Source organism: Panthera uncia (genome assembly GCF_023721935.1).
Source record: "Panthera uncia isolate 11264 chromosome A1 unlocalized genomic scaffold, Puncia_PCG_1.0 HiC_scaffold_17, whole genome shotgun sequence".
NCBI classification, from domain to species: domain Eukaryota; kingdom Metazoa; phylum Chordata; class Mammalia; order Carnivora; family Felidae; genus Panthera; species Panthera uncia.
The window spans coordinates 137,079,205-137,102,405 of record NW_026057577.1 but is presented as its reverse complement, the minus strand read 5'-3'; the positions used below and the strand labels follow the sequence as shown (position 1 = coordinate 137,102,405).

The 23,201-nt window shown below is 35.4% G+C and overlaps 1 protein-coding gene across 1 annotated transcript in view; it reads right to left on the bottom strand.

Annotated features, from left to right (window-relative positions):
- The window catches only part of LOC125934697 (cadherin-18), a 116,418-nt gene that overhangs the window by 33,198 nt on the left and 60,019 nt on the right, over positions 1-23,201 (bottom strand). Inside the window, exon 5 of the mRNA XM_049648262.1 lies at positions 4,519-4,640. Coding sequence (XP_049504219.1) covers positions 4,519-4,640 — 122 coding nt within the window. The remainder of the gene's footprint in view (positions 1-4,518; positions 4,641-23,201) is intronic.

Sequence of the window (23,201 nt, the reverse complement as noted above, 5' to 3'; positions counted from 1 at the left end):
ATTCAAAATATATCCTTGTCAGATTTTAATATTAAAATTATGCAGAAATTAGATTCCCCCTTTTGGTCTTTTTTAATACAATGTTTTTTCACTATCATTCCAATTATATGTTTTTAATTTTTATTTCTTAAGTGTTTCTTAGCTTATTCAGAGATGCCCTTATTTCCAATGGATTATTTTACTAGGGAAACTTTTGAATTTGCATCTTAGGATCTAGCTTTGTTTTTTTTGTCATGCAGAAAATAATGAGGCCAATCCTTGGCAAATTATTACAACTTGCTTTGTGGCCCTGCATACAATAAATTTTTGGTCAATGTTTTCTGTAACTTTCAAAAGAATGCATGATCTGAAGTTGTTCAGTGCATTATTCTATATTTGTCATTTAATTATGTTATTAATTATGGTCTTCAATCTTCAGCATCCTTACCAAAATCTTATATAATTACTCTATCAGTTTCTTGTAAAAGCATAGTAAAGTCTCAACACAATAATGGGCTAATCTAGTTTTAAATATTTCTATCATTTTTTTCTTTGTTCATTTTGAGGCAACATTGATAAGTGTATATAAATTTAAAATTGTTATTTCTGCCTGGTGCATAAATTGTTTTCATCCCAATGAATGTACCTCTTTATATCTACCAATGTTGTTTGATGAAATGTGTGTGTGTGTGTGTGTGTGTGTGTGTGTAGTTGCATGAATATGTCTAAAGCAAGTATGCATATTCAAGTACTTATTCGTTATGTTTTTCTATATGTTTTCTTTCAAATTATTTTCCTCTATCACATTGATTTTACACCTCCTTAAACAATATTTAAATGATTTTTTCTTATCTATTTTGACAATATGCATCTTTTGAGTATTTATGTGATTTTATTTCAACATAAATATTAATGTATACTTTCAATTTACATCATTTTAATTTTCTTTCTATTTTATCCATTATTCTATATTTTTTTCTCTTATTTCTTGATTTTTTAAAATTGCAAGACCTCTACCTAGGTACTAGAATTTTGTGCACTACAACTTGTATCTTATTTTGCCTGTTTTGTGTTAAGAGACCATCAAATATGAGAACTTGTCATTCCAATTTTGAGTTTTACAAACTTCACAGGAATTTCTGGATTATGTTGGAATTACTATTGGTTACAAACATCACATTTTATTAGGATTATATTTTAGTTTTAAAATAGTCTTTCTAGGGGTACCTGTGCGGCTCAGTCAGTTCAGCATCTGACTCTTGGTTTTAGCTCAGGTAATGACGTCACACTTTGTGAGTTTGGTCCACTAGGACAGAGGAGGATGCTGCTTGGGATTCTCTGTCTCCCTCTGTCTCTACCCCTTGCTGTCACCCACTCTCAACTGTGTGCTTCTCTCTCTCAAAAATAAATAAACATGAAAAAAATAAATAGACTTCTAGAATCCTTGAAAATAGCTCCTATATGAAAATTTTATTTTCCCTATATTTTTGTACTGTAAAATATAATCCAGCAGGATAAAATCACCTGCAACAATTTGGCAAGTATACGAACTATTTGAAAGTGAACAAATATTTTCATGAACACAGTTAAGATCAAGAAATAGAAATGTAAACATTGCTGTCTTTAGTATTAAGTATCTTTATTACAATTGCCATTAGCTTGTTGGTTACATGTTCTTTTACTATTTTTATTAGTTAATCTAGAGGTTAGAGCATGCACTGTGGACATACAAAATCTGTTATAAAATCGTAGTTTATCAATTTCTCAAATTTTAAGGATCCCAAATTTAAGGAGTTTAGAATATTTTAACTTTATGTGTCTTTCTCACTTATGATCCCTTGTTGCCATGTGTATGATGCATATTTTAAACTCCAGAAAATGTTCTTTTGATTTCTATTCATTCATTGATAACTGATTTTTTATGAATATATTTACTGATTGATTTTGTCTTGGAGGTTCCTTGTGACTTAAACTTACCGATATAGTTATTTTCCTGTTTCTAGCCAATATAATTCTGAGACTGTGTCTTACAGGATGGGATTTTCACATTTTGTTGTCCTAACTATGAGTTTTTCTTGTCTTTATTTCTGAGGGATATTTTTGGTAGAAAAAAGAATTCATGCCTGTCAGTTATTATTTTGCCACTGTTGGGAATTATCTTTCCATTGTTTTCTGGGTTTTATCTTTCTTGTGGAAAAATTAGCTTTTGATATTATTCTTTTAAAGTTATCTTTTAGGGGTGCCTGGGTGGCTCAGTCTGTTAAGTGTCCAACTTCGGCTCAGGACATGATCTCATGGTCCATGAGTTCAAGCCCCGCATCAGGCTCTATCCTGACAGCTTAGAGCCTGGAGCCTGCTTCATTCTGTCTTCCTCTTTCTCTCTACCCTTCTCCCACTCACACTCTGTCTCTCAAAAGTGAATACAGGTTAAAAAAATTTAAAAAAATATATATCTTTTAAAATATTTTTACTTTAAATTAAATTTTCTATTTTTTTTTTTGGTAGTCACATATTCATATACAGTTCTAAGAAACACAGAGAGATGCTATGTACCCAGTTTTCCCAACTAGGAACATCTTACAAAACTAGAGTACAGTATTGGGAATACAGATTCTTATTGTAGTTTTAATTCCTGCTTGCCTAATCTTCACTTCAGGTATGGCTAATCTTCTGTTACCAAGAACTGAGAGTCCACATTCAGTGGCTTTATCTTTTACAATCTAAAATTTCCACTTGAAAATTTAACATTTTTCTCATTAATTGTACTTTTATGACGAATGTTAAGAAAATAATTTTAGGATGTGTGCACCCATTTCTGACACAATGAACAGGGTTTAGTAAATAAATCATTATATATCTGTACCATAAAATTCCTTGCTGTTTTTGAAATGGTGATATAGACAAATACCTAACTATCTGAAGTGATCATCTTAAAATATTATCTGTATATTATATAATATATTAATTACTGTTATAGTCTAACATAATATGATTAAAATACAATACATTATATAATCTGTAAGTACTTCAGGATATACTTTTCATCCATTTTGTTCTTATCATATTTTCCAATTTTCTTGTGGTCCATGAACATGGAAAAAAGAGTAGTTCATTTATATATACACAAATATCTTCTCAGGAGGGCATTGATAACATAAGCAATGATTACTTTAGCACAGTATTGATTGGGCCTCATAAAAAAATAGGCAATGTTTCTCAGTAGTATAATTTTAGGACAAGCTTTAAAATAATTTAAAGTAGGTCTGGACAATATAGTTAGAGTCATTCTGGTTTACCAAAGACAATAAAGGGGAACAAATGACTCAGCTGGACCTAGACCCTAGACCTTTTCTATCTGGATTCACTTGTGACGAACTTTAAGGTGTTCCTCATGGAATTCATGCCTCCATGTAATCCCTTCCCCTTGAAGTCTGGATGTGACCTGTGATTCGCCTCTGAGAAACAGATATGGCAAAAACGTTGATATATTATTCACCTGATTGTATTGTACTTCATTATATTTTATAACACTGATTGATAACAGACTTTGCAGATCTCTTCCTACTTGTTTGATGAAGTAAATGGGCTACATTAGGGAAGCCCACGGAGCAAGAACTGGGTGCAACATGTCAAGACTCCAGGTAATACTCAAGAGCTGAGGAAAATTCTGAAGCTCTGAGGTCTGTAGCTGAAAGTAATTAAATGCTTCCAATAACCAGGTGAGCTTAGAAGCGATCTCAAGCCTCAGGTAAGATCATGGTCCTGATGGATACCTTGATTCCAGTCTTGGGAAAGACCCTGCAAAGATCCAGCTAAGCCATGAACAGACATCTGACCTACAGAAACTCTGAGGTCATAAATAAGAGTTGTTTTAAGATGCTAAGTTTGTGTACTTTGCTATATAACAGAAAACAAAAAAACAAATGTATATCGCCTGCCAGACGTCTGCTTACTTTATGTGCCACAGCCACACTGGTCTTCCTTCAGAATCACAGTGCTCCTTTAGCCTGTTGCCATGCTACATCCGGACTCGCCACCCAGGTTCAAGCTCTTCTTAACTTCCCCCACTGTCCGTACTCCCTTCATACATAGATTCTCTTCATGTGGTTAAAACCTAACATCGTTTGGTACCAATATTACTCAATGGTCACACACATGTCACTCCTGCAGGCCCTCCAAAGTAGACCAACCAGTGCCTTCTCTGTAATCTAGGCTCACAGCATCAATAGGACTGGAAAGTTCACAGTTTCCTCCTAATTTAATACAGGGCTTCACCCAAAGCATCCAATATAATTCTGTGATGGATATATGCACGAATGAATTCATTTTTTGAGTAACATTTGGGATCTGGAGAAAATTCATGTTCAAGGATTCTCAAAAAAAAATCTACTGGGTACTTAAAATAAAGCTTTATAAAATTATTTCCACTGAGCCCAAAAATAACACTGAGGGATCTTGAGGATTATATATAAAAATAATAGAAAGAGAGCTGCTTGTTTTTCTTCCATCTCAATGATAGGAAGGAAACAATTAACTTACCTGGCCAGGCTTTGAATTTTCACAGACAACAATATCATATTCCCTGGCAAGTTCAGGTGGATTGTCATTGACATCCAGAACTCTAATACCCACTGTCACATGGCTCAGCAAACCAGGATTGTCTGCAAAACACACAGGGATATATTTAGTATTTCTATGCACACTTTGGAGGCTTGGGTTAAAACAAATCTCCCTACTATTGTAGCTTGTCACCATCTCCATATGCTGCAACAGGACTTTTGGCAAAAGACAACTTTATGATGGCACTCTTTGCGAGAACTCATTAACTTACAGAAAAATGAAAAATGAACACCAAGGCATGACATGCATGCTAAAATGATATTTTGTCATATCAAGGAAATTACATGTTATTCAGGAACTGGAGTGGGAGAAAGTTGTCAGAATTCATTGTATGCTGTCAGAGTCTGAGGGATGAACAATTGGTTTCATCATTAATCTAAGAAAAGCATCGCAGTTGGTAAAAAAAAATACATAATGTTTAAAAAGTTCAGGGTTTCAAATCTAAATAAACTTGGGGAAAATAAAAAGTACAATTTCTTTACACAAATGATAATTTTCTTCTTTTGTTTAAAGTGTATTTATTTATTTGAATGAGAGACAGAAAGAGCATGAGCAGGAAAGGGGCAGAGACAGAGAGAGTATTTTAAGCAGGCTCTGTGCTTTGTGCGAAGTCCAACATGGGGCTCAATCTCATGATTCTGAGATCATGAGCCAAAATCAACAGTTGGACACTTAACCAACTGAGCCACCTGGTGCCCCAGGATAATTTTCTTCTTATAGAAAAAATGCATGCAGTGTGTGATATTAAGTCATATTTGGGGAGAAATAAAGAATAATTTAAATCAGAACTTACCATAGAATTAATATGTAACTCTGGTAGATATAAAAATATTATAGTTAATACTCTAAAATATGTCTTAAACACATATTTTTTAAAAAATCTTCCCATGGGGCGCCTGGATGGCGCAGTCGGTTAAGCGTCCGACTTCAGCCAGGTCACGATCTCGCGGTCCGTGAGTTCGAGCCCCGCGTCAGGCTCTGGGCTGATGGCTCGGAGCCTGGAGCCTGTTTCCGATTCTGTGTCTCCCTCTCTCTCTGCCCCTCCCCCGTTCATGCTCTGTCTCTCTCTGTCCCAAAAATAAATAAAAAACATTGAAAAAAAAAAACTTTAAAAAAAAAAATCTTCCCATTTTTCAGTAAGTTTATTAATTCTGAGATGGAAGAAAAAGACAAATTTTTGGTTTTATTTACATGTTAGAGCTATTAAATGCAGGATTAATAATTGGAAAACTAAATATATATATTTTATTGCTGATATTTGTTATTACCTTTAAAAACTCCAAAATTAAAAAAAAATAGACTAATACATGTAAAAAAGGACTACTAAAAAAGACAAAGTCTAGACCTATTTATAAATTATCAAAGCAGAACATGAGAAGGCAGAAACTAACTATATTGGAAAAAAGGGGATATGGATATACATATATAGAGAGAGAAGATACTGAAAATAGTAAGAACATGCATGGAATAAAAAGTGCCAGAAGTAGCTTTAAAAGGAATAGAAAATTTGAGGAGGAGCACAGTAACTAAATAAAATCAAATTTCACTTAAAAATAATTTTTCAGGGTACCTGTGTGGCTCAGTCAGTTAAGTATCCAACTCTTGATTTTGGCCCAGGTCACGACCTCATGGTTCCTGAGTTCAGGCCCCATGTCAGGCTCTGTGCTGACAGCAGAAAGCCTGCTTGGGATTCTCTCTCTTTCCCTTTCTCTATGCCCTTCCCCTGCCTGTGCGCTCGCTCTCTCTCTCTCTCTCTCTCTCTCTCAAAATGAATAAATAAGCTTTAATATAATAATAATAACATTATTACATTATTAACATTAACATTATTAACATAATAATTAACATTACTATATAATAATAATAATTATTATTATTAATGATTATTTCTGGGGATCTGAGTGGCTAAGCCTATTAAGCGTCCAACTCTTGATTTTGGCTCAAGTCATGATCTCATGGTCTTGAGATCAAGTACTCTGTCAGGCTCCACACTAGGCATGGAGCCTCCTGAAGATTCTTTCTCTCCTTCTCCCTCTGCCCCTCTCTCTGCTCCTCTCCCTCTGCCTTCTCTCCCTCTCTCTCTCTCTCTCAAAATAAAAATAAATATTTTTCTAGGGGTGCCTGGGTGGTTCAGTCCATTAAAAATCTGGCTCTTGATTTCGGCTCAGGTGATGATCTCAAGATATATGAGTTGACACACGGCACTGACAGCACAGAGCCTCTCCTTATCTCAGGAGAGATTCAGATTCTCTCTCCTTCTGTCTCTGACCCTTCCCCCCTCTCAAAAATAAACAAGTGTTAAAAAAATAATATTTTTTTCTAAAGAGAAAAACATCATCTAGATTATTTTACCTAAAATTAAAGAAACAGGCAATTGCAGTCTTATACATCTCTTTCCAGGAAAACAGTGGAAGAAGAAAATACCCTAAAGCTTGTTTTCCATGGCTTGTGAAATGTTGGTATCAATCCCAGACACTCTCACTGATAAGAGATTTTAGGGGTAAACAGCCTAAACAAGACACTGGTGTGTAAAAATAATATATATACATATAAACGTATATCTGGCAATTTAGTTCCATGCTTGCTTAGTTTAGCATTAAAGGAAAGAAGAAACGAAGGAAGGAAGGAAGGAAGGAAGGAAGGAAGGAAGGAGGAAAGGAAGGAAGGTAGGAAAATGCAGAGGAAGAAATGAGGAAGGACGTTTTAAAAAGCACAAAAATTACTCAAAAAGTTAACGCATTAAAAGAGGAACAAAAAAACCCATAATCTCCTCATCACATATGGAAAAACCAAGATTTAGAACACAATATCCATGTATTATAAACACAATGAAACAAAGCAAAACAAACAAATCACAACAAAAACAAAAAACAAAAACTCTCAGTGAACTAGAAACAGAAATGTGCCCTCTCCAACTGATTAAGGGTACATTAAACAAATAACAACAACAAAACAACAGCATACATTATTCTTAATGGTGAAAAACTAACTAGAATTAATTAACAAAGCTATAAGGAAACTAGAAATAAATCTAACAAAGTAAATGAAAGACCTATATGCAAACACTTTATTGAAGTGTTTTATTTAACTTATTTAGACTTCATTAAAGAACATCTAAAGAAATGAAGAGCTCTACCATGTGTGTGGTTAGGAAGACAAAAATAACACAAATAAAACCAACCTTTCCAAATTGATGTGCGTATTGGCTTGCCTGGGTGGCTCAGTTGGTTAAGTGTGGACTTTTGGTTTTAGCTCAGGTCATGATCTCAAGGTTCGTGGGATCAAGCCCCATGTCAGGCTCTGTGCTGATGGCCTGGAGCCTGCTTGGGATCCTCTCTCCCTCTCTCTTGGCCCCTCCCCTGGTCTCTCTCTCAAAAGAGTATAAACTTTAACAAAAAGCAAATTGATGTGTATATTCAATGTAACCTATTGAAAATCCCAATGTTCATAGAATTAAAAGCTGATCCTAAAATTTATAATTACTAAGATTATTCAGACTTATATGGAGGAGCACAGTAAAGAATCCTTGCTCTACAATTTACGAGGCTTATTATATGATACCAGTGGCTACACTATTGTCACTATGTAAATCTCTCTCTTACTTTCTAGATGTCATATCTGATTTTTCCCTTGTATTCTTTTATTTCCCAACTAGGTACTTGTTCACCTTTTAAGAGCAGACCAAAGCAATCTGTTTTAGAAATCTGAGGCAAGAATAATTTTATTGGTTCTAGTCATTAGTATCAGCAGCCTTAATTGTCCCTGCATAAATAGTTCTCTGCTCATTTTCCAAGAAGGCAGAATTAGAAGCAAGCTTAGTGTAGTTAGGGATAAAAACAACTGTTTTGTAGGAGAGGATTCTGGAAAGACTACATCTTGAGAAAAGCCTACAACAAAAGAGTTAGGTGTCTGATTGTTTTCAGCCTTTGCCTTCTCAGTGTCCCCACTCTGTCTTGCTCACGACGTCCTCTGGACTGGAATGGCCTTGCACTCATTCCATACCAGAGTCCAGGAAACTCCACTCTTCTAGATGGAAATGGACTCTATGTTTACCAAATATTGCTTTATTAATCCAATGCATAATTACTATTCCTTTCCTTAATGGCGAAAAACATAGTGTTCAGCAGCAGACAAATGACAGATTGTGTTCTGTGGGGAAGCTGAATGGATTCTAAGCTTAGTGTGGTTGGGACTAATGACCTGTGTGCCCTGCCCTGCCATGGCAACCACAGGAGATACTGATGAAGAGATACGAGAAACAGAACGTTGGAGTAAGCGTACTGTCATTACCGATGCAAATCGAATAACTGCTGTCTATTTACTAAATGTCGGATGATTTGTAAAAACTGTGCCTTTAATTCCGTAAAATTAGAGGCTGGAAACACACGATGGTTTTGTAGCCACTTGTAGCCTACCTGCGTACATTCTGGTATTTTCTGCTCAATAATAAAATTAGCTAATTCTAAATTAGCAAACTGGCAGGTGCCTTTGGGTTCCTCTTTCTTATTTCCCATGGCCCTTGAGTTAGTATGTTACCCTTCAAATGACAATAACTGTACCTATAAAATGTGTACATGTTCAAGTGTGTTAGAAGCATTTTTCTCTGGCAAAAATTAGATAATGTTCTTGAAGTTCTTAATGCAACGTTTCTGTTATTGCTATTATTACTTTTGTCTTCATGCTTTATTTCTAGAAATTGATGTTTTTAATTGATGTATAATTGACATAGAATATTACATGAGTTTCAGGCGTACATCAAAGTGATTTGGCAATTATATATATTACAAATTGCTCACCAGGATAATTGTAGTTACCATCTGTCATCATACAAAGTTATGATAATATTAGTGGTTACATTCCTCGGGCTTGAATTTTCACTCCTGTGACTTATTTATTTTATAATTTGAAGTTTGTACTTTTTAATCCATTTCACCTGTATCGCCTACCCACCCCACCCCGTACACCTTCTTCCTCTCTGGCAACCACCAGCTCTTTCTCTGTATTTAGGAGTCTGTGTCTGTTTTTTCTTGTTTCTTCAATTTTAAGTCTTGTGATGGCAGAGTAAATATACTGGAATCAGACGAATTTAAGTATGAATCCCCTTTTCCAGCACTCTTTAGGAAAGTGAAATTTGTAAAGGTATTTATTATTTCTATACCTTGATTACTTAACCTGGTATCCGTTATTTGACTTCCCAAATTGTGTTTCTGAGAAACAATTAACAAAGTCATGTAAATTTTACAACACTGATCCTCAGAGAGCAGACCGCACATCTGAATCCTTTCTGAAGATCACAAACAAAACAGAAACAAAACTTACAGCATGCTGGCGATCCTATACATTTCCATTCCAGCAGAAACTACACTATAAAAAATCACCCATGCTTCATGTAATGCCAATATAAATGCAACTCCATGAGCAGAATGCCCTCCATGAAGATAGGGATTCAGTGAAAGTATTGGCGTAGGATATTTCAATGCAATTGCAAGCTTGATACTATGATTTTTAGAGAATTTTCCATGACTTGAGGAACAATCCATTCTATCCAGTGAGTTTATTTGAAAAGTCTGATACGTGCATGCCACTCTGATTAGTTCATTAATAGAATGGACCGTCCTTTTGCATTTTTAAGGGGGTGAGCAATGAAAGGATAATAAATTTTTCCTCATCAGATACAATCAGAATATGAAAGTGGTTCATTAATTACAGCAAATCTGTTAACATACGACAACATTAATGAAAATCATATGTATATATTTCAAATATTTGTATGAAAATATCTGAATATCTTATCATTCACTGATCTCTAAACTGTGAGGTACAGATAAGGCCTTATTTCTGAGCATAGATCTGCTGCTTGGGGTTCAACTTCACCATTCTTGAAAGAAATCCCACTCACTGCAGCATTTATGGGCTCCGAATTTATTCCAAGTGAAGGAAGCACATGAAACTATGTTCAAAGAAGTTTTAAGCACAGCAGCATTATAATGAAACTCCCTGAAATTTTATAATAGTCTTATTTTTCTCCAAAATGACAACTCTTTGTTGTTGTTGTTGTTGTTAGTTAAAATCACTTTTATCAAGTCTTAGGAAAACTTAAGCTTGAATTACACAAATCCTGATTCCATTATGCACATATCTGACATCACTTGGTATAATAATTTAAATAAATGAAATAATTACAAAGACAAGTTTATCAGGATTTCAAAAAGAAATTCAGGAAGTAAACTTTGGATTTTGGCCAGGATATAGCAAATGATACCAGACTAAACTGCTTATTTAGAGGCTATAGAACTGAAAATATAGAACTGAAAATAGACAGTGAAGAACTATGCTTCCTGAGAGAAGAGAGAGGCCTAAGCTCCCAAGATCTCCTCCAGCTTTGATATTACATTCATCATAACCACATGGGATATAGTCCAGGGAGGAAAGGCTAGTTGTTTAACATTCAAAAATCAATGAATATCATTCACCATACACACATAATTATTTCAATAGATGCAGAAAAGAGATAACAAAACATAACGCCTGTATTTGATTTCAAGAAGGAAAAAAAAAAACACTCAGTAGATTAAGAAGAGAAGAGGTTTCCTCAACCTGAATAATTGTATAACAAAACCTACAATTGTCGTACTTATAAGGGAAAGATTGAATCTTTTTTAATGTTTTATTTATTTTTAAGACAGAGAGAGCATGGGTGGGGAAGGGGCAGAGAGAGGGAGACACAGAATCCGAAACAGGCTCCAGGCTCTGAGCTGTCAGCACAGAGCCCCACGTGGAGCTTGAACTCACGAGCTGTGAGATTATGACCTAAGCCAAAGTCGGATGCTCAACCTACTGAGCTACCGGGACTCCCTGAAAGATGAATGTTTTAACTTAAGGATCAGAGAAAACAAAAAAAGGCAGGGATACATTCTGCAGCAATTCTCCTGAGAATCATGTGAAAGCAATTAGACAGAAAAAGAAATAAATGTTATGTCAATTGCAAAGTGAGAAACAAATCTATATTTCACAGATGAACATCTGTGTAGAAAAGACCAACTAATCTACAAAAAGCTACTGCCACTAGCTTATATTTATTTCTATGACAATTAAAATAAACAAACAAATACCAAATTTATATAATGTGAAAAAATATAACCACATAAAATATGCTCTATATCTGCATGCTAAAACCTATAAATAGTGGTCACATAAATTTAAAATACGTACAGGTGCCCAAGTGGCTCAGTCAGTTAAGCGTCTGACTCTGGCTCAGGTCATGATCTCACCGTCCGTGAGGTCAAGCCCCACATTGGGCTCTGTGCTGACAGCTCGGAGCCTGGAGGCTGCTTCAGATTCTGTGTCTCCCTCTCTCTCTGCCCCTCCCCTGCTCATGCTCATGCTCTGTCTCTCTCTCTCTCTCAAGAAATAAACATTAACAATTTTTCTTTTAAATACAAAAAAATAAAATACTTAGATAACTAGAAACATACATTATGTTCATAGATAAAAGGCTCAATAATTTTGAGATACCCATTCTCCTAAACTTGAACTACAGATTCAATGCAATATGAATAAAAATTCTAGCTTATATTGTTGAAGAATTGATAAGCTGATTCTAAAACGTACCTGAAAAAGAAAATGTCCTAAGTTAGCCCAAACAATTTTGAAAAAAGAAGAAAGATGCTGAACGTACTTTCTGATTTTAAGTGTTGCTAAACAGCCACAATAATCAAGACCATGGTATTAGCATAAGACTATATATGTGTGTGTGTGTTTTATATTACATTATATATCATATCATATTATTATCTGCTGATATGATTAATGGTACATACAAAAGAGAGTCCAGAAATTAATCAAAACATTAATGGTCAACTATTAGTGGACAAAATTAACAGATTATTTATTTTATTATTTTTTAATGTTTACTTTTGAGAGAAAGAGAGACTAAGCATGAGCAGGGGAGGAGGAGAGAGAGAGGGAGACACAGAATCTGAAGCCAGCTCCAGGCTCTGATCTGTCAGCACAGAACTCAATGTGAGGCTCAAACCCATGACCTGAGCTGAAGATCATGACCTGAGCTGAAGTCAGACGCTTAACTGCCTGAACCACACAGGCACCCTGACACAATTATTAAATAGAGAAATAAGAGCATTTATAACAAATCGTCAATCAAGTGGAAATTCATATTTGAAGTAAATTAAACTTGACCCTTACATCTTAGGCTTTTTGTTGCTGTTGTTGTTTTTATGTTTATTTATTTTTGAGACACAGAGAGGGTGTGCGTGAGCAGGGGAGAGGCAGAGAGAGAGGGGGGAGAGAGAAAGAATCCCAAGCAGTCTCTGTGCTGCCAGTGCAGAACCCAACAGTGCAGAGTTCCAGGGGCTGGAACTCACTCACAAACTGTGAAATCATGACCTGAGCCGAAAACAAGAGTCAGACATTTAACCAACTAAGCCGCTCAGGCGCCCCAACACTTACATCTTATCATGTATATAAAATACTACTCAAAGTAAACCACCGAACAAAATATAAAACCTTAAATTTAAATATATAAGAACAGATAGGTTAATATTTTGTTACCTTGTGTTTACTAAAGAATTCCCTAAAGTATGTTCAGATTCATAGAAAGATATTAAAACATCTTTTCTTAAATGTTTACAATTTCAAGTAACACACAAGCTGAGACTTTAGGACAGTTAATATAATTTTGGAACTGAATGCAAACATATTTTAGGGTGGAATTTTTCTGCATTAAACAAAATATTAAGTAAGAACTTTAACTCATATATTAAAGAAGCATAATAAATTCTGGGTCAATCATATGTATTTATTATAAACATGTTAAACATTCTCTCTTTGAAAAACATTTGAGAATACTTCGAAGAATATATTATATGCTCCTGGTATGTGCACCAATTACATATATTGAGAACATTTATATTTACAATAGGAAACATGTACAGGATATGTTATATCAGCAGTATCAATAATACATGAAGCTATAAAAACTGAAAACAATCAAAATGCATTGGACTTTTTAAGCCCAGATTAAAAAAGATTGATTTTTTCATCATAGTAAAGATAGAAAAACAAAAACAAACAAACAAACAAAAAACTTCGGCTGTATTTCTTTACCTGGATGGATCTCATAATAGCACTGATTAAAAAAAAAAAGTTAATATAATATTAACCCATTTATAATATATAATATCCATGTACCAAAGATGTAGTTATATACATAAATATGGAAATATAAATGTCCAAAACATATTTGGTAAAACGATAAAGAAAAGAAAGGGACAAAATAATACAAAATTCAATATTGATGAGCTCTGGTTGGAATAAAGAAGGATGTAATAGTGTATTTCAAGCTTATTGCTTTGAGGTAAGGGCTCTTAAATTGGTGTTCAATTTATTATTTAAACGGATTACATACTTGATATATCAATATATTTGATATATATTGTAATTCTAATTGGAAAACATTTGGTACAATTACTTAAATTTATTCAAATATTAACAGAGATAGATGTGTGTATACATAATGTACACATGCCCCACATATGTATACACATTTTCATTCATTATATCAAGTTATGTTTTAATTTCTAACTAAGGACAATTTTCATAGTTGAGTTATCAATGTCTTCCTTATGAGTTGTGAAATTTGTGCTTTTATAAAACTTTCTCTATTTCCAAAGTCTTAGTGTGTTAACCAACATTTCAAGTTTCATTTTTGTCTTCTACATACTACAATTACTTATTTTGGTTCGTTGTGATGTAGATAAGTTTACTTTCATTTCGCAAGCCAGATTCATAATTGTGTCTTCATCCGTTTGTTCAAGTGTCCATCCATTCTCCCTACTGACTGGCACGCAACCCAGCCTTGTAGCACCTGACTGTGTGGTTCTTAGAAAATACAGCTTGTGTCAACACGGGTTTTAAGTTGCTCTGTGGTTTAGTATGTCATTAATTGTTACTATATTTTGCTCTGTGTGCTTGAAAATTATATTTGTTCTTTAAATTTACTCATTGGCAGATAATCAAATATCAAGTGCTTTTATTTTGTTCCATGAAACACTTTTATAATTACTGCCTTTTTTGGTCTAATTCATAAAACATGTCTGAGAGAGGTCTATTAACTGTTTCCTGTAAGATTATGTTTTATTTACTTTAAAGATAGTTTATTAGGCTCATAGAAGTTTCAAATTATTATATCACTCTGATGACATATACTATATGTCAGTATGGCAAGACCTTCTCATCATCACGATAGCTTTTTGTTTTAAAGTATATTTTGTTTAACACTAACAGTTCTAATACTAACAGTTTTGCCAGATTTCTTTTGCTTAGAATTATCTTTTTATTACTGTGTTCTTTTATTTTAAAACTATCCACACCTCTATATTTCATATGAGCCTATTACAAGTACCATAAAGATGATTTTCTTACTTTGCTTCAGTATGTTTTCCTTTTTTTTTAAACAGGAGAGTTTATTATAATTATACCACTTTGGTTACTAATATATATTTTTACCACTTTATTGTATGCTTCAAACTTGTCCTAATATTTTGTCTTTATCCCTTCTAATATTATCTTCCAGCATATTGTTTAAGGTTTTATCCTTGTTATGTCCTCTCTGTAATTTTAAATATGTATACTCAATTTCTTTCCTTTTTTAAATCAGAAATATTAACATGCTTGGGTATCTCGGGAAAATATAAGAACAATCAACATCTTTACTCTTTTTCTAAATACTGTAATAACTTTTTAAAAAAAAAATTTTTAAATGTTTATTTTTGAGACAGAGACAGAGCATGAATGGGGGAGGGGCAGAAAGCCAGAATCCAAAGCAGGCTCCAGGCTCTGAGCTGTCAGCACAGAGTCCGATGTGGGGCTTGAACCCATGGACTGTGAGATCAAGACCTGAGCTGAAGTTGGACACTCAACTGACTGAGCCACTCAGGCGTCCCTGTAATAACTTTTTTTAATGTTTGTTTGTTTTGAGAGAGAGAGAGAGAGAGAGAGAGAGAGAGTGCACTTGTGTGGGGGTGGGGCCGAGAGAGAGGAGAGAGACAGAACCCCAAGCAGCCTCCACACTGACTGTGGAGCCCAACACGGGGCTCGATATCATCATCAGAGATCATGAGGTCATGACCTGAGCCAAAATAAAGAGTTGGACACTTAACCAACTGAGCCACCCAGGGAACCCCACCATTGTAATAACTTTTAAATGTTTCAATTTGGATCAAGTTTCTCACAAGTTTATACCTGTAAGTAATAATGATAATATTGAGAAGATGATGATGATACTTATGGGTTTGTTAATCTATCAAATTTGACGTTTTGTTATTACAAAGAAAGGTGTCCTCATGTGTACCATTTCCTTTGTCATCATTCCTTATTGAATCTTAAACCGTCCTTTGGAGATAATTTTATTTCTTTTTAATAAATTCTTTAATAGCAGTGTAAACTTTCTCATATTGGTTGTTTGAAATTTTTTCTGTATTACGCATTTTCTGTTTCTATTGTCACAGAGTTATTGAGGCCAAGGTGATCTAAAATGATTTGTAAGAAGTATCATATACTCAATTTTCTAATGGGTAGAACTTTCACATTTTCATCCCCCTGACCCAGAACTAAAGTGAAAACTGAAGATACACATTACCTCTATCCTGTAGTCGGCAGGGCGTGTGTGTGTGTGTGTGTGTGTGTGTGTGTATCTATTTTGGGTCACTCATTATGAGTGCCATGTTTTGGAACCTTACTTTATTTGGGAATATTTATCTTCCTTACAAGAGAGCTACATGGTATTATTTATTTAAAAGGGATATTCAAGTAGCTCTCTAGATAATAGATTAAAAGAGGCTAGGGTTAAGTGCAAAATACCATTCAGGAAGCTATTGGAGTATTCCAGCTGAGGGCTGATGCTTATTTGGGCAGGGATGGGAAAGAGCAAAATGTGATGAAGCGGTTGACTTATGCATACTTTTTAAAGTATAGCTGATGGAAGTTTCTGGTGAGTTGGATGCATAGCATGAGAGAAAAAGAGGAGTCAAATATGACACTGAGTGATTTCCATAAGCAATCTGGACTATAGCCATCACTATTGTGATAGTTAATTCCCTGGAGGAGTGGATTTAGGGAGAAATTGGATTTTGAGCAAAATATTTACTTGGAGCATTCTGAGTTTGAGATCTCCTAGAGGAGTTATTAAGCATCTAATATGGATTTCAAGGGAAAAGTGGATGTGTATTTCCATTTGAGAGTCATCTACATGTAGGTGTTATGCAAATCCACTAGACTGAATGATGTTACATGGGCAATAACTCCAGGTAAATCCGAAGTTTGAAAATCAGAATGCCCCACCATTCAATGAATGGAGAGATGAGGAGGAACTATGAAGCACACTGAGATAGAAGAACGAGCAAAGGAAGAAAAGCATCTGGAGAATGCTGAGTCCATAAGCCAAAGAAAGAGCCTGTGTCTTGAAACAGTTGTCAGTTGTACCAAATGTTGCCGCTTTGCTGAACAAATGGAGGAGAGAATTATACTTTATAGTTTGGAATATGGAGGACAGGTATCATTTTGGTGAAGTCATAGAGGCAAGTCTTTGTAGAGTGGATTTGAAAGAGCCTGGGAACAGAGAATTCAGGGTGTGAATATAGGCAACCCTTTCAAGGAGTTTATCAGGAAAGGGAACACTAAAGTTGCAGCTGGAGAGAAACACTAGATCGAGGTAGGTTTTCAGTTTTTGTTTAAGTTTTATTTTCAGATAGAATATAAAGCCTATTTTTGAGGACAGAGGAATTATGTATCAGACAGGGGCAAATGAAGATGTGGGGAGGAAATAATTGACAGTGCATAGACTGAGGGTGAACAAGAAAGGTCAGGATTTCAGGCGTACATGGAGGGGTGGTCATAAGCCTGGAATGCAGTGTTCACTCCCAGGAACGTGAAGGGAGATAGATTTAAGGAAACTAAGGACCACAGTATTAGTTAGGTTGGTAGACATCATGGCAGGACGCTGTGGAAACCCTTTCTTGATTGTTATTATTGAATACGAATTAGAGAAGCAAGATTATCTGAGGTATGCAAGGAACCTGGCAAAAGTTTTGGAAATTTGAGGAGCAAGGAGAACTACAAAATAAATATCTAGCACTGCTGTACAGAATTGTTTCAGTGATCCAAGTTCCTTTGGAATGAAGAAATTTGTTCTAATGCTTCTAGAATTTGATACTGATATCGGGATAGTGCAATGTCTAAGAATTCAAATGTATCAACATTTGAATAGATGCAAGATGTCAGAATAGAATAGAATATATATCATAATTTCCTCACCAAAATTCTCCCCATGGGTAGAACTCAAGAGGTTTCAATGGAATTGCCTACAAGTAAAGATCAAAAATGGGCCTGGAAGGTCCTGAGCTAATGTGAATAACCCCACACATTTTGCCATAATTCATCTCCTTATGGGCACATATTATGTATTAAATACAATTTTTTTCGAAAAAAGTCAATGGTGATTAATTGAAACCTAATTGGAACAATATTTTTAATGGACATCTGAAGAGATAATTTATCTCACTCTGGATTGAATGAGGATGAGTGCAACCCAATTTAAGGTAGCATTCATCCTGTTACCATATTGAAAGTTAGCATAGTACTTGGTGCTTGTTACTATAAATTGACAGCTCTAAAGCAAAACATGAAATAAAAAGGAATGCAGAAAAGGGAAAAATATATCACGGAGAAATAAAGACAGGGACCCGATCAACATAACTCTGAAGCCTAATTTACCTGTGAAGTTTAAGGTATGTGGGCCGATACATTTCTTTTAAATCTTAGAACAAATTGAATTAATTTTACATATTTTGTAGTTCTCTGTTCCATGGCAACAGGTAACTAATACGCAGACATATACATGCATAAACATATATTTCATGGAAGTATTTTATTGTATTACTTTTGATCATTAGTTAAAGAAAACCAATTTGTTTGGTGTTCTTCCTTTTATGTGCTAAGGAAAAAGTGTCAAATAAGATCCTTTTGTGTGTTAGGTGAAATTACTAATACGAACACACTTGTGAAAGGCGAATTTCATATATCAAAATAAGCACACTGACAATAGCAAAATAATATGTAGAAGCTCGAGAGACTTTAACCACCCACTCTTCAGTGATGGAATTTTGTATTGCTTCATGCTGCTGCTAACAAAATTTTATTTCAGATTAAAAAGCAACAAGGATGAATTAATAAAATCTAAATTTAACTCCCATCACCCAAAGTTACAATTGGATTAAATTTGAAATTTGTAGATCCTAATCTTTGAATATGTTTGCACAAAAATTGAAAAAAAAAACCTAAAAAGATTGAATAAATACAGTAAAACGTTGGACTGTGAGTTACTTGTTCTGTGAGTATTCTGCAAGATGAGTAAACATTTCTAGTAAATTTTAACTTGATAAATGAGCAATGTCTTGCAATATGAGTAGTACACGATGCTGAATATCACATGATCACAACTGAGCCAATGGTTCTTCTCTCTCTCTCTCTCTCTCTCTCTCTCCTCTCCCTCCCTCCCGCCCTCCCTCCCTGCAGGATTGTGGGTGATTGTCTCCCATGTTCAGATGCTTGTTCTCAAGCTGCAGTGTTTGACACAAATCAGTGACTTTTCAGAACGCTGGAAGGAGCCCACAACTGGCACTAGTATATTTTTTGTCACTTCAAAGCATCTATGGACAGTCCTTTGCTTTTCCATCCAAGAGTAAGCTGAGGAATGCTTTGCTTCTTTCTAGGACAGGCTGCCTGCAGATATAGACCCTTTCTTCTGCTGCCTTATTGCCATTTACATTAAATACAGTATATGACAAGAAAGAGTTTATTAATAAAGTCAACATCCATATGAGCATATACAATGGCCTCCATGAAGAAAAAGATTCCAGTGAGTAAATAGACAGCAGTGATTCCATTAGTAATCATGAAAGTTGTCCTACACAATAACCCTCTTCTCTTGTCTCACATCAGCCACGAAGGTTTTCAAAGGTAAGTGCAGGTTAATTTACTTATTTCTCTTTATATTTTGTATTTTCTTTTTTAAAATTTGTTTTAATGTTTATTTATTTTTGAGACAGAGACAGAGTGTGAGCAGGAGAGGGACAGAGAAAGAGGGCGACACAGAATCCAAAGCAGGCTCCAGGCTCTGAGCTGTCAGCACAGAGCCCAATGTGGGGCTGAAACTCACAGACTGCTAGATCATGACCTGAGGGGAAGAGGGATGCTTAACCAATTGAAACACCCAGGCATCCCTATAGTTTGTATTTTCTTTATTATTTTGTATTATATTAGAGTATTATGATCATGTTTATATGAGTATTTTTGGGTTGTGGAATGAATCATCTGAGTTTCCCTTATTTTTTATGGGGAATTGGCTTTGATATACAAGTGCTTTGGATTACAAGCATGTTTCTGGAACAAATTATGCTCGCAAACCAAGGTCTTACTGTAAACAGCATGTAAACTTTGGTTTCTGGACTGTTATGAACATAATTTGTTTAGAGAAATCAAATAGCTGAGGTGAATACTGTAACAATGCAAAAAACAAACAACGTTATTGTTTTAACTTGTGAACTCTGGTAAGAGCGGAACCTTTTGGACTCATCAGAAGTATATATTACAGTAGCACATCCCTGGATTTTGCCAACAGCTATCAGCAAGGAATGAACAATAGGGGGTCCCATTTTGGTGTATTGCTCAGGTGAAATAAACTCTTATATTCAGGGCACAGAATAAGGACAAATAGGATATTTAAGGCAAAATGGGAAATATATATAGTTTAGTTACCACAATGAAGTATTTGGCAATTAAAGTAGATCCAGAAATGAAGGACAAACAATATTCACGTATTTAAAACAGCTTGATGTGTCAGGAAATATTCTTAATATTTGTGAATGCTATGATAAACAAAGATAAACTAGACCTGATTCCTAGATTTGAGATGTTCACAATCTAGTAGAGGTGAACAGTATTACAATAAAATATGATAAATGTTATACTTAAATCCAATAAGTGATAAGTGCTCTATGAAGGCAGGCACCAAGTGAGAGCATAGGAGGAACTGTAAAATCTGCCTGAGAAGTTGAGCAAAGTTTCACAGATGCTGTGACATATGAACTAGTTCTTAAAAGTAAATAGATGTTTGTAAAGCAGAACAAAAGGGGAAGAAGGCATTGGCAGAGGAACGGATTATAAAATTATTGAAAGAACATGAGGATCTGTGATTAAAAGTGCCATAGACAATTTTTCTGAGAATGAAGCTGAGAACAGACAGGGCTGAGTTTTATAAAGAAAAGCCACACATGTTCTATGCTGCATTAGTTTCTTAGGCACGCAGGGCATGTGTGTGTACTGATGTCTTTGGGATTAGTCCTAAATGGAGCTATGACATAAGTTAAATTGTGATTGGAAGGAAGCAATGTTTCTTAAAATCAATTTACATTAGAATTGCATAAGTCATGAGGGCACCTGGGGGGCTCAGTCAGCGGTGGTTGAGCGTCTCCTCTTGATTTCAGCTCATGTCATGATCCCAGGGCCCTGGGACTGAGCCCAAGGTGAGCATGGAACCTACTTAAGATTTCCTCTCTCTCTCCCTGTGCCTCTCCCCAGTGCTCCCTCTCTCTCTTTTTAAAATAAACTTAAAAAAAAAAAAATCCCATAAACCAGTGGTTCTGTAACAAGCATGGGTGAAAACTACTTAGGGAGCCTGATAAAACCCTAGATACTGGACTACCTAAGTCTCTAATTCATGGTGTGCCCAGATAATTGGTCAGACAGTATTCTGTTTGTTTCTATGAGGGTGATTTTAAATTAACATGGAAATTGGTAGACTTAAGTAAAGCTGATTGTTCTTCATAATGTGAGTCAGCCAGGCCTTATCCAATCAGTTAAAGACCTTCAAAGAAGGAAAGGCTGACCCTCCCTTGAATAAGAGAAAATTCTCTTGCCTGATTACCTTTAAACTGAGATAAAGACTATTCCCGGTTTTGGCTTTTAGACTTGACCTGGGACATTGGCTCTGAAGATTTTGGATTTCCCAGCCTCCATAACTGCCAATTCCTTATAATAAATCTCCTTATTGGTTCTGAATCCTTCTGGTCTTGAATCCTACTGGTTCTGTTCCTCTATAGAACCCTGACTGATACAGGTACAGCTGGACACAGAATGCAGGCTAACCTTTACTCAACCTTCATCTCAAAACTGAATCCATGCATTTTCCTTCTCTATGAAACCTTTGCTAATTCCCCAAGAGAGCTTAAGCTACCATGACTTTATGTTTCCTAACCCTAAAAACCTTATGGCCATAGTGATTATCCATAATGCAATTACATATTTATCTCGTCTTCTGCATGAGATTCTTGAATTCCTCAAAAGTGAAGTCAATGTCTTTAGCGCCTAACATATGACAAGCTTAGCAAGTATCATTTATTAATACATCTGGAATGAGTTAATTAATACGTATTTTAGGATAGAAATGATAAATTATACCATACCAAAGTGCTAGAGGTCTTGCGAAGAAAGGAGAAAATTCAAGTGAAAATATGACCAAGAAAGCAGGGAGAGATCAGAAATGAACAGTATTAGCTGGATTTTGCTATTAGTAAGTTAAGACCATAATACCAGGTTCTGAAGAGTAGTGGGGACAAAAATATGCATTATCTTGAGTTTAGGCATAAACAAGGAAATGTAGGAAAACAGTAGCTATTTAGTGGAGAAAGATATATTAAGAATGATTTATTGGGGCGCCTGGATGGCTCAGTCGGTTAAGCGTCCAACTTCAGCTCAGGTCACGATCTCGCGGTCCGGGAGTTTGAGCCCCGCGTCGGGCTCTGTGCTGACTGCTCAGAGCCTGGAGCCTGTTTCAGATTCTGTGTCTCCCTCTCTCTGCCCCTCTCCTACTCATGCTCTGTCTCTCTCTGTCTCAAAAATAAATAAATGTTAACAAAAAATTAAAAAAAAAAAAAAAAAAAGAATGATTTATTGAGGGCCCACTACTGCCACTATTCTAACAGGGAGTCACATAAGGGGAAGAGAAGGCCATGGCATGCAAGTTTGAAACAATATTTACTCTTTAGTAGAAGGAACAAGCTTTCATCTTTTTTCAAGTATTTTAGGGTCTTCATAGGCAGAATTCTAAAGATGGCAGCATGAGATTCCTGTTTCTTGGTTATTCAACCAAACATGAGTCTAGGTACAGCTGTGTAAGGGTTTTGTTGATGTTGTTCAAGTCCCAATTCAGTTAACTTTAGAATAAAGGGATTATCTGGGTGGGCCTGACCCAATCAGGTGAACTCCTTTGCAAACAGAGTCTTTCTCCAGCTGGTAGCAGAACAGAAAGTCAAAGAGATTCAAAGCATTAAAAGGACTCAATACACTGCTGCTCCTTTGAAGAAGGTAAGGACCACATGAGAAAGAATGCAGGCAGTCTCGAGAAGAAAGCTGCCCTTGCTGAGGACGGGAAGAAAATGGAAACCTCATAACTACATCCTAAGCAAGTAGACTCTGGCAACAAGAAGAATGAGATTAAAGCAGATTCTTCCCCAGCCTCCAGATAAGAA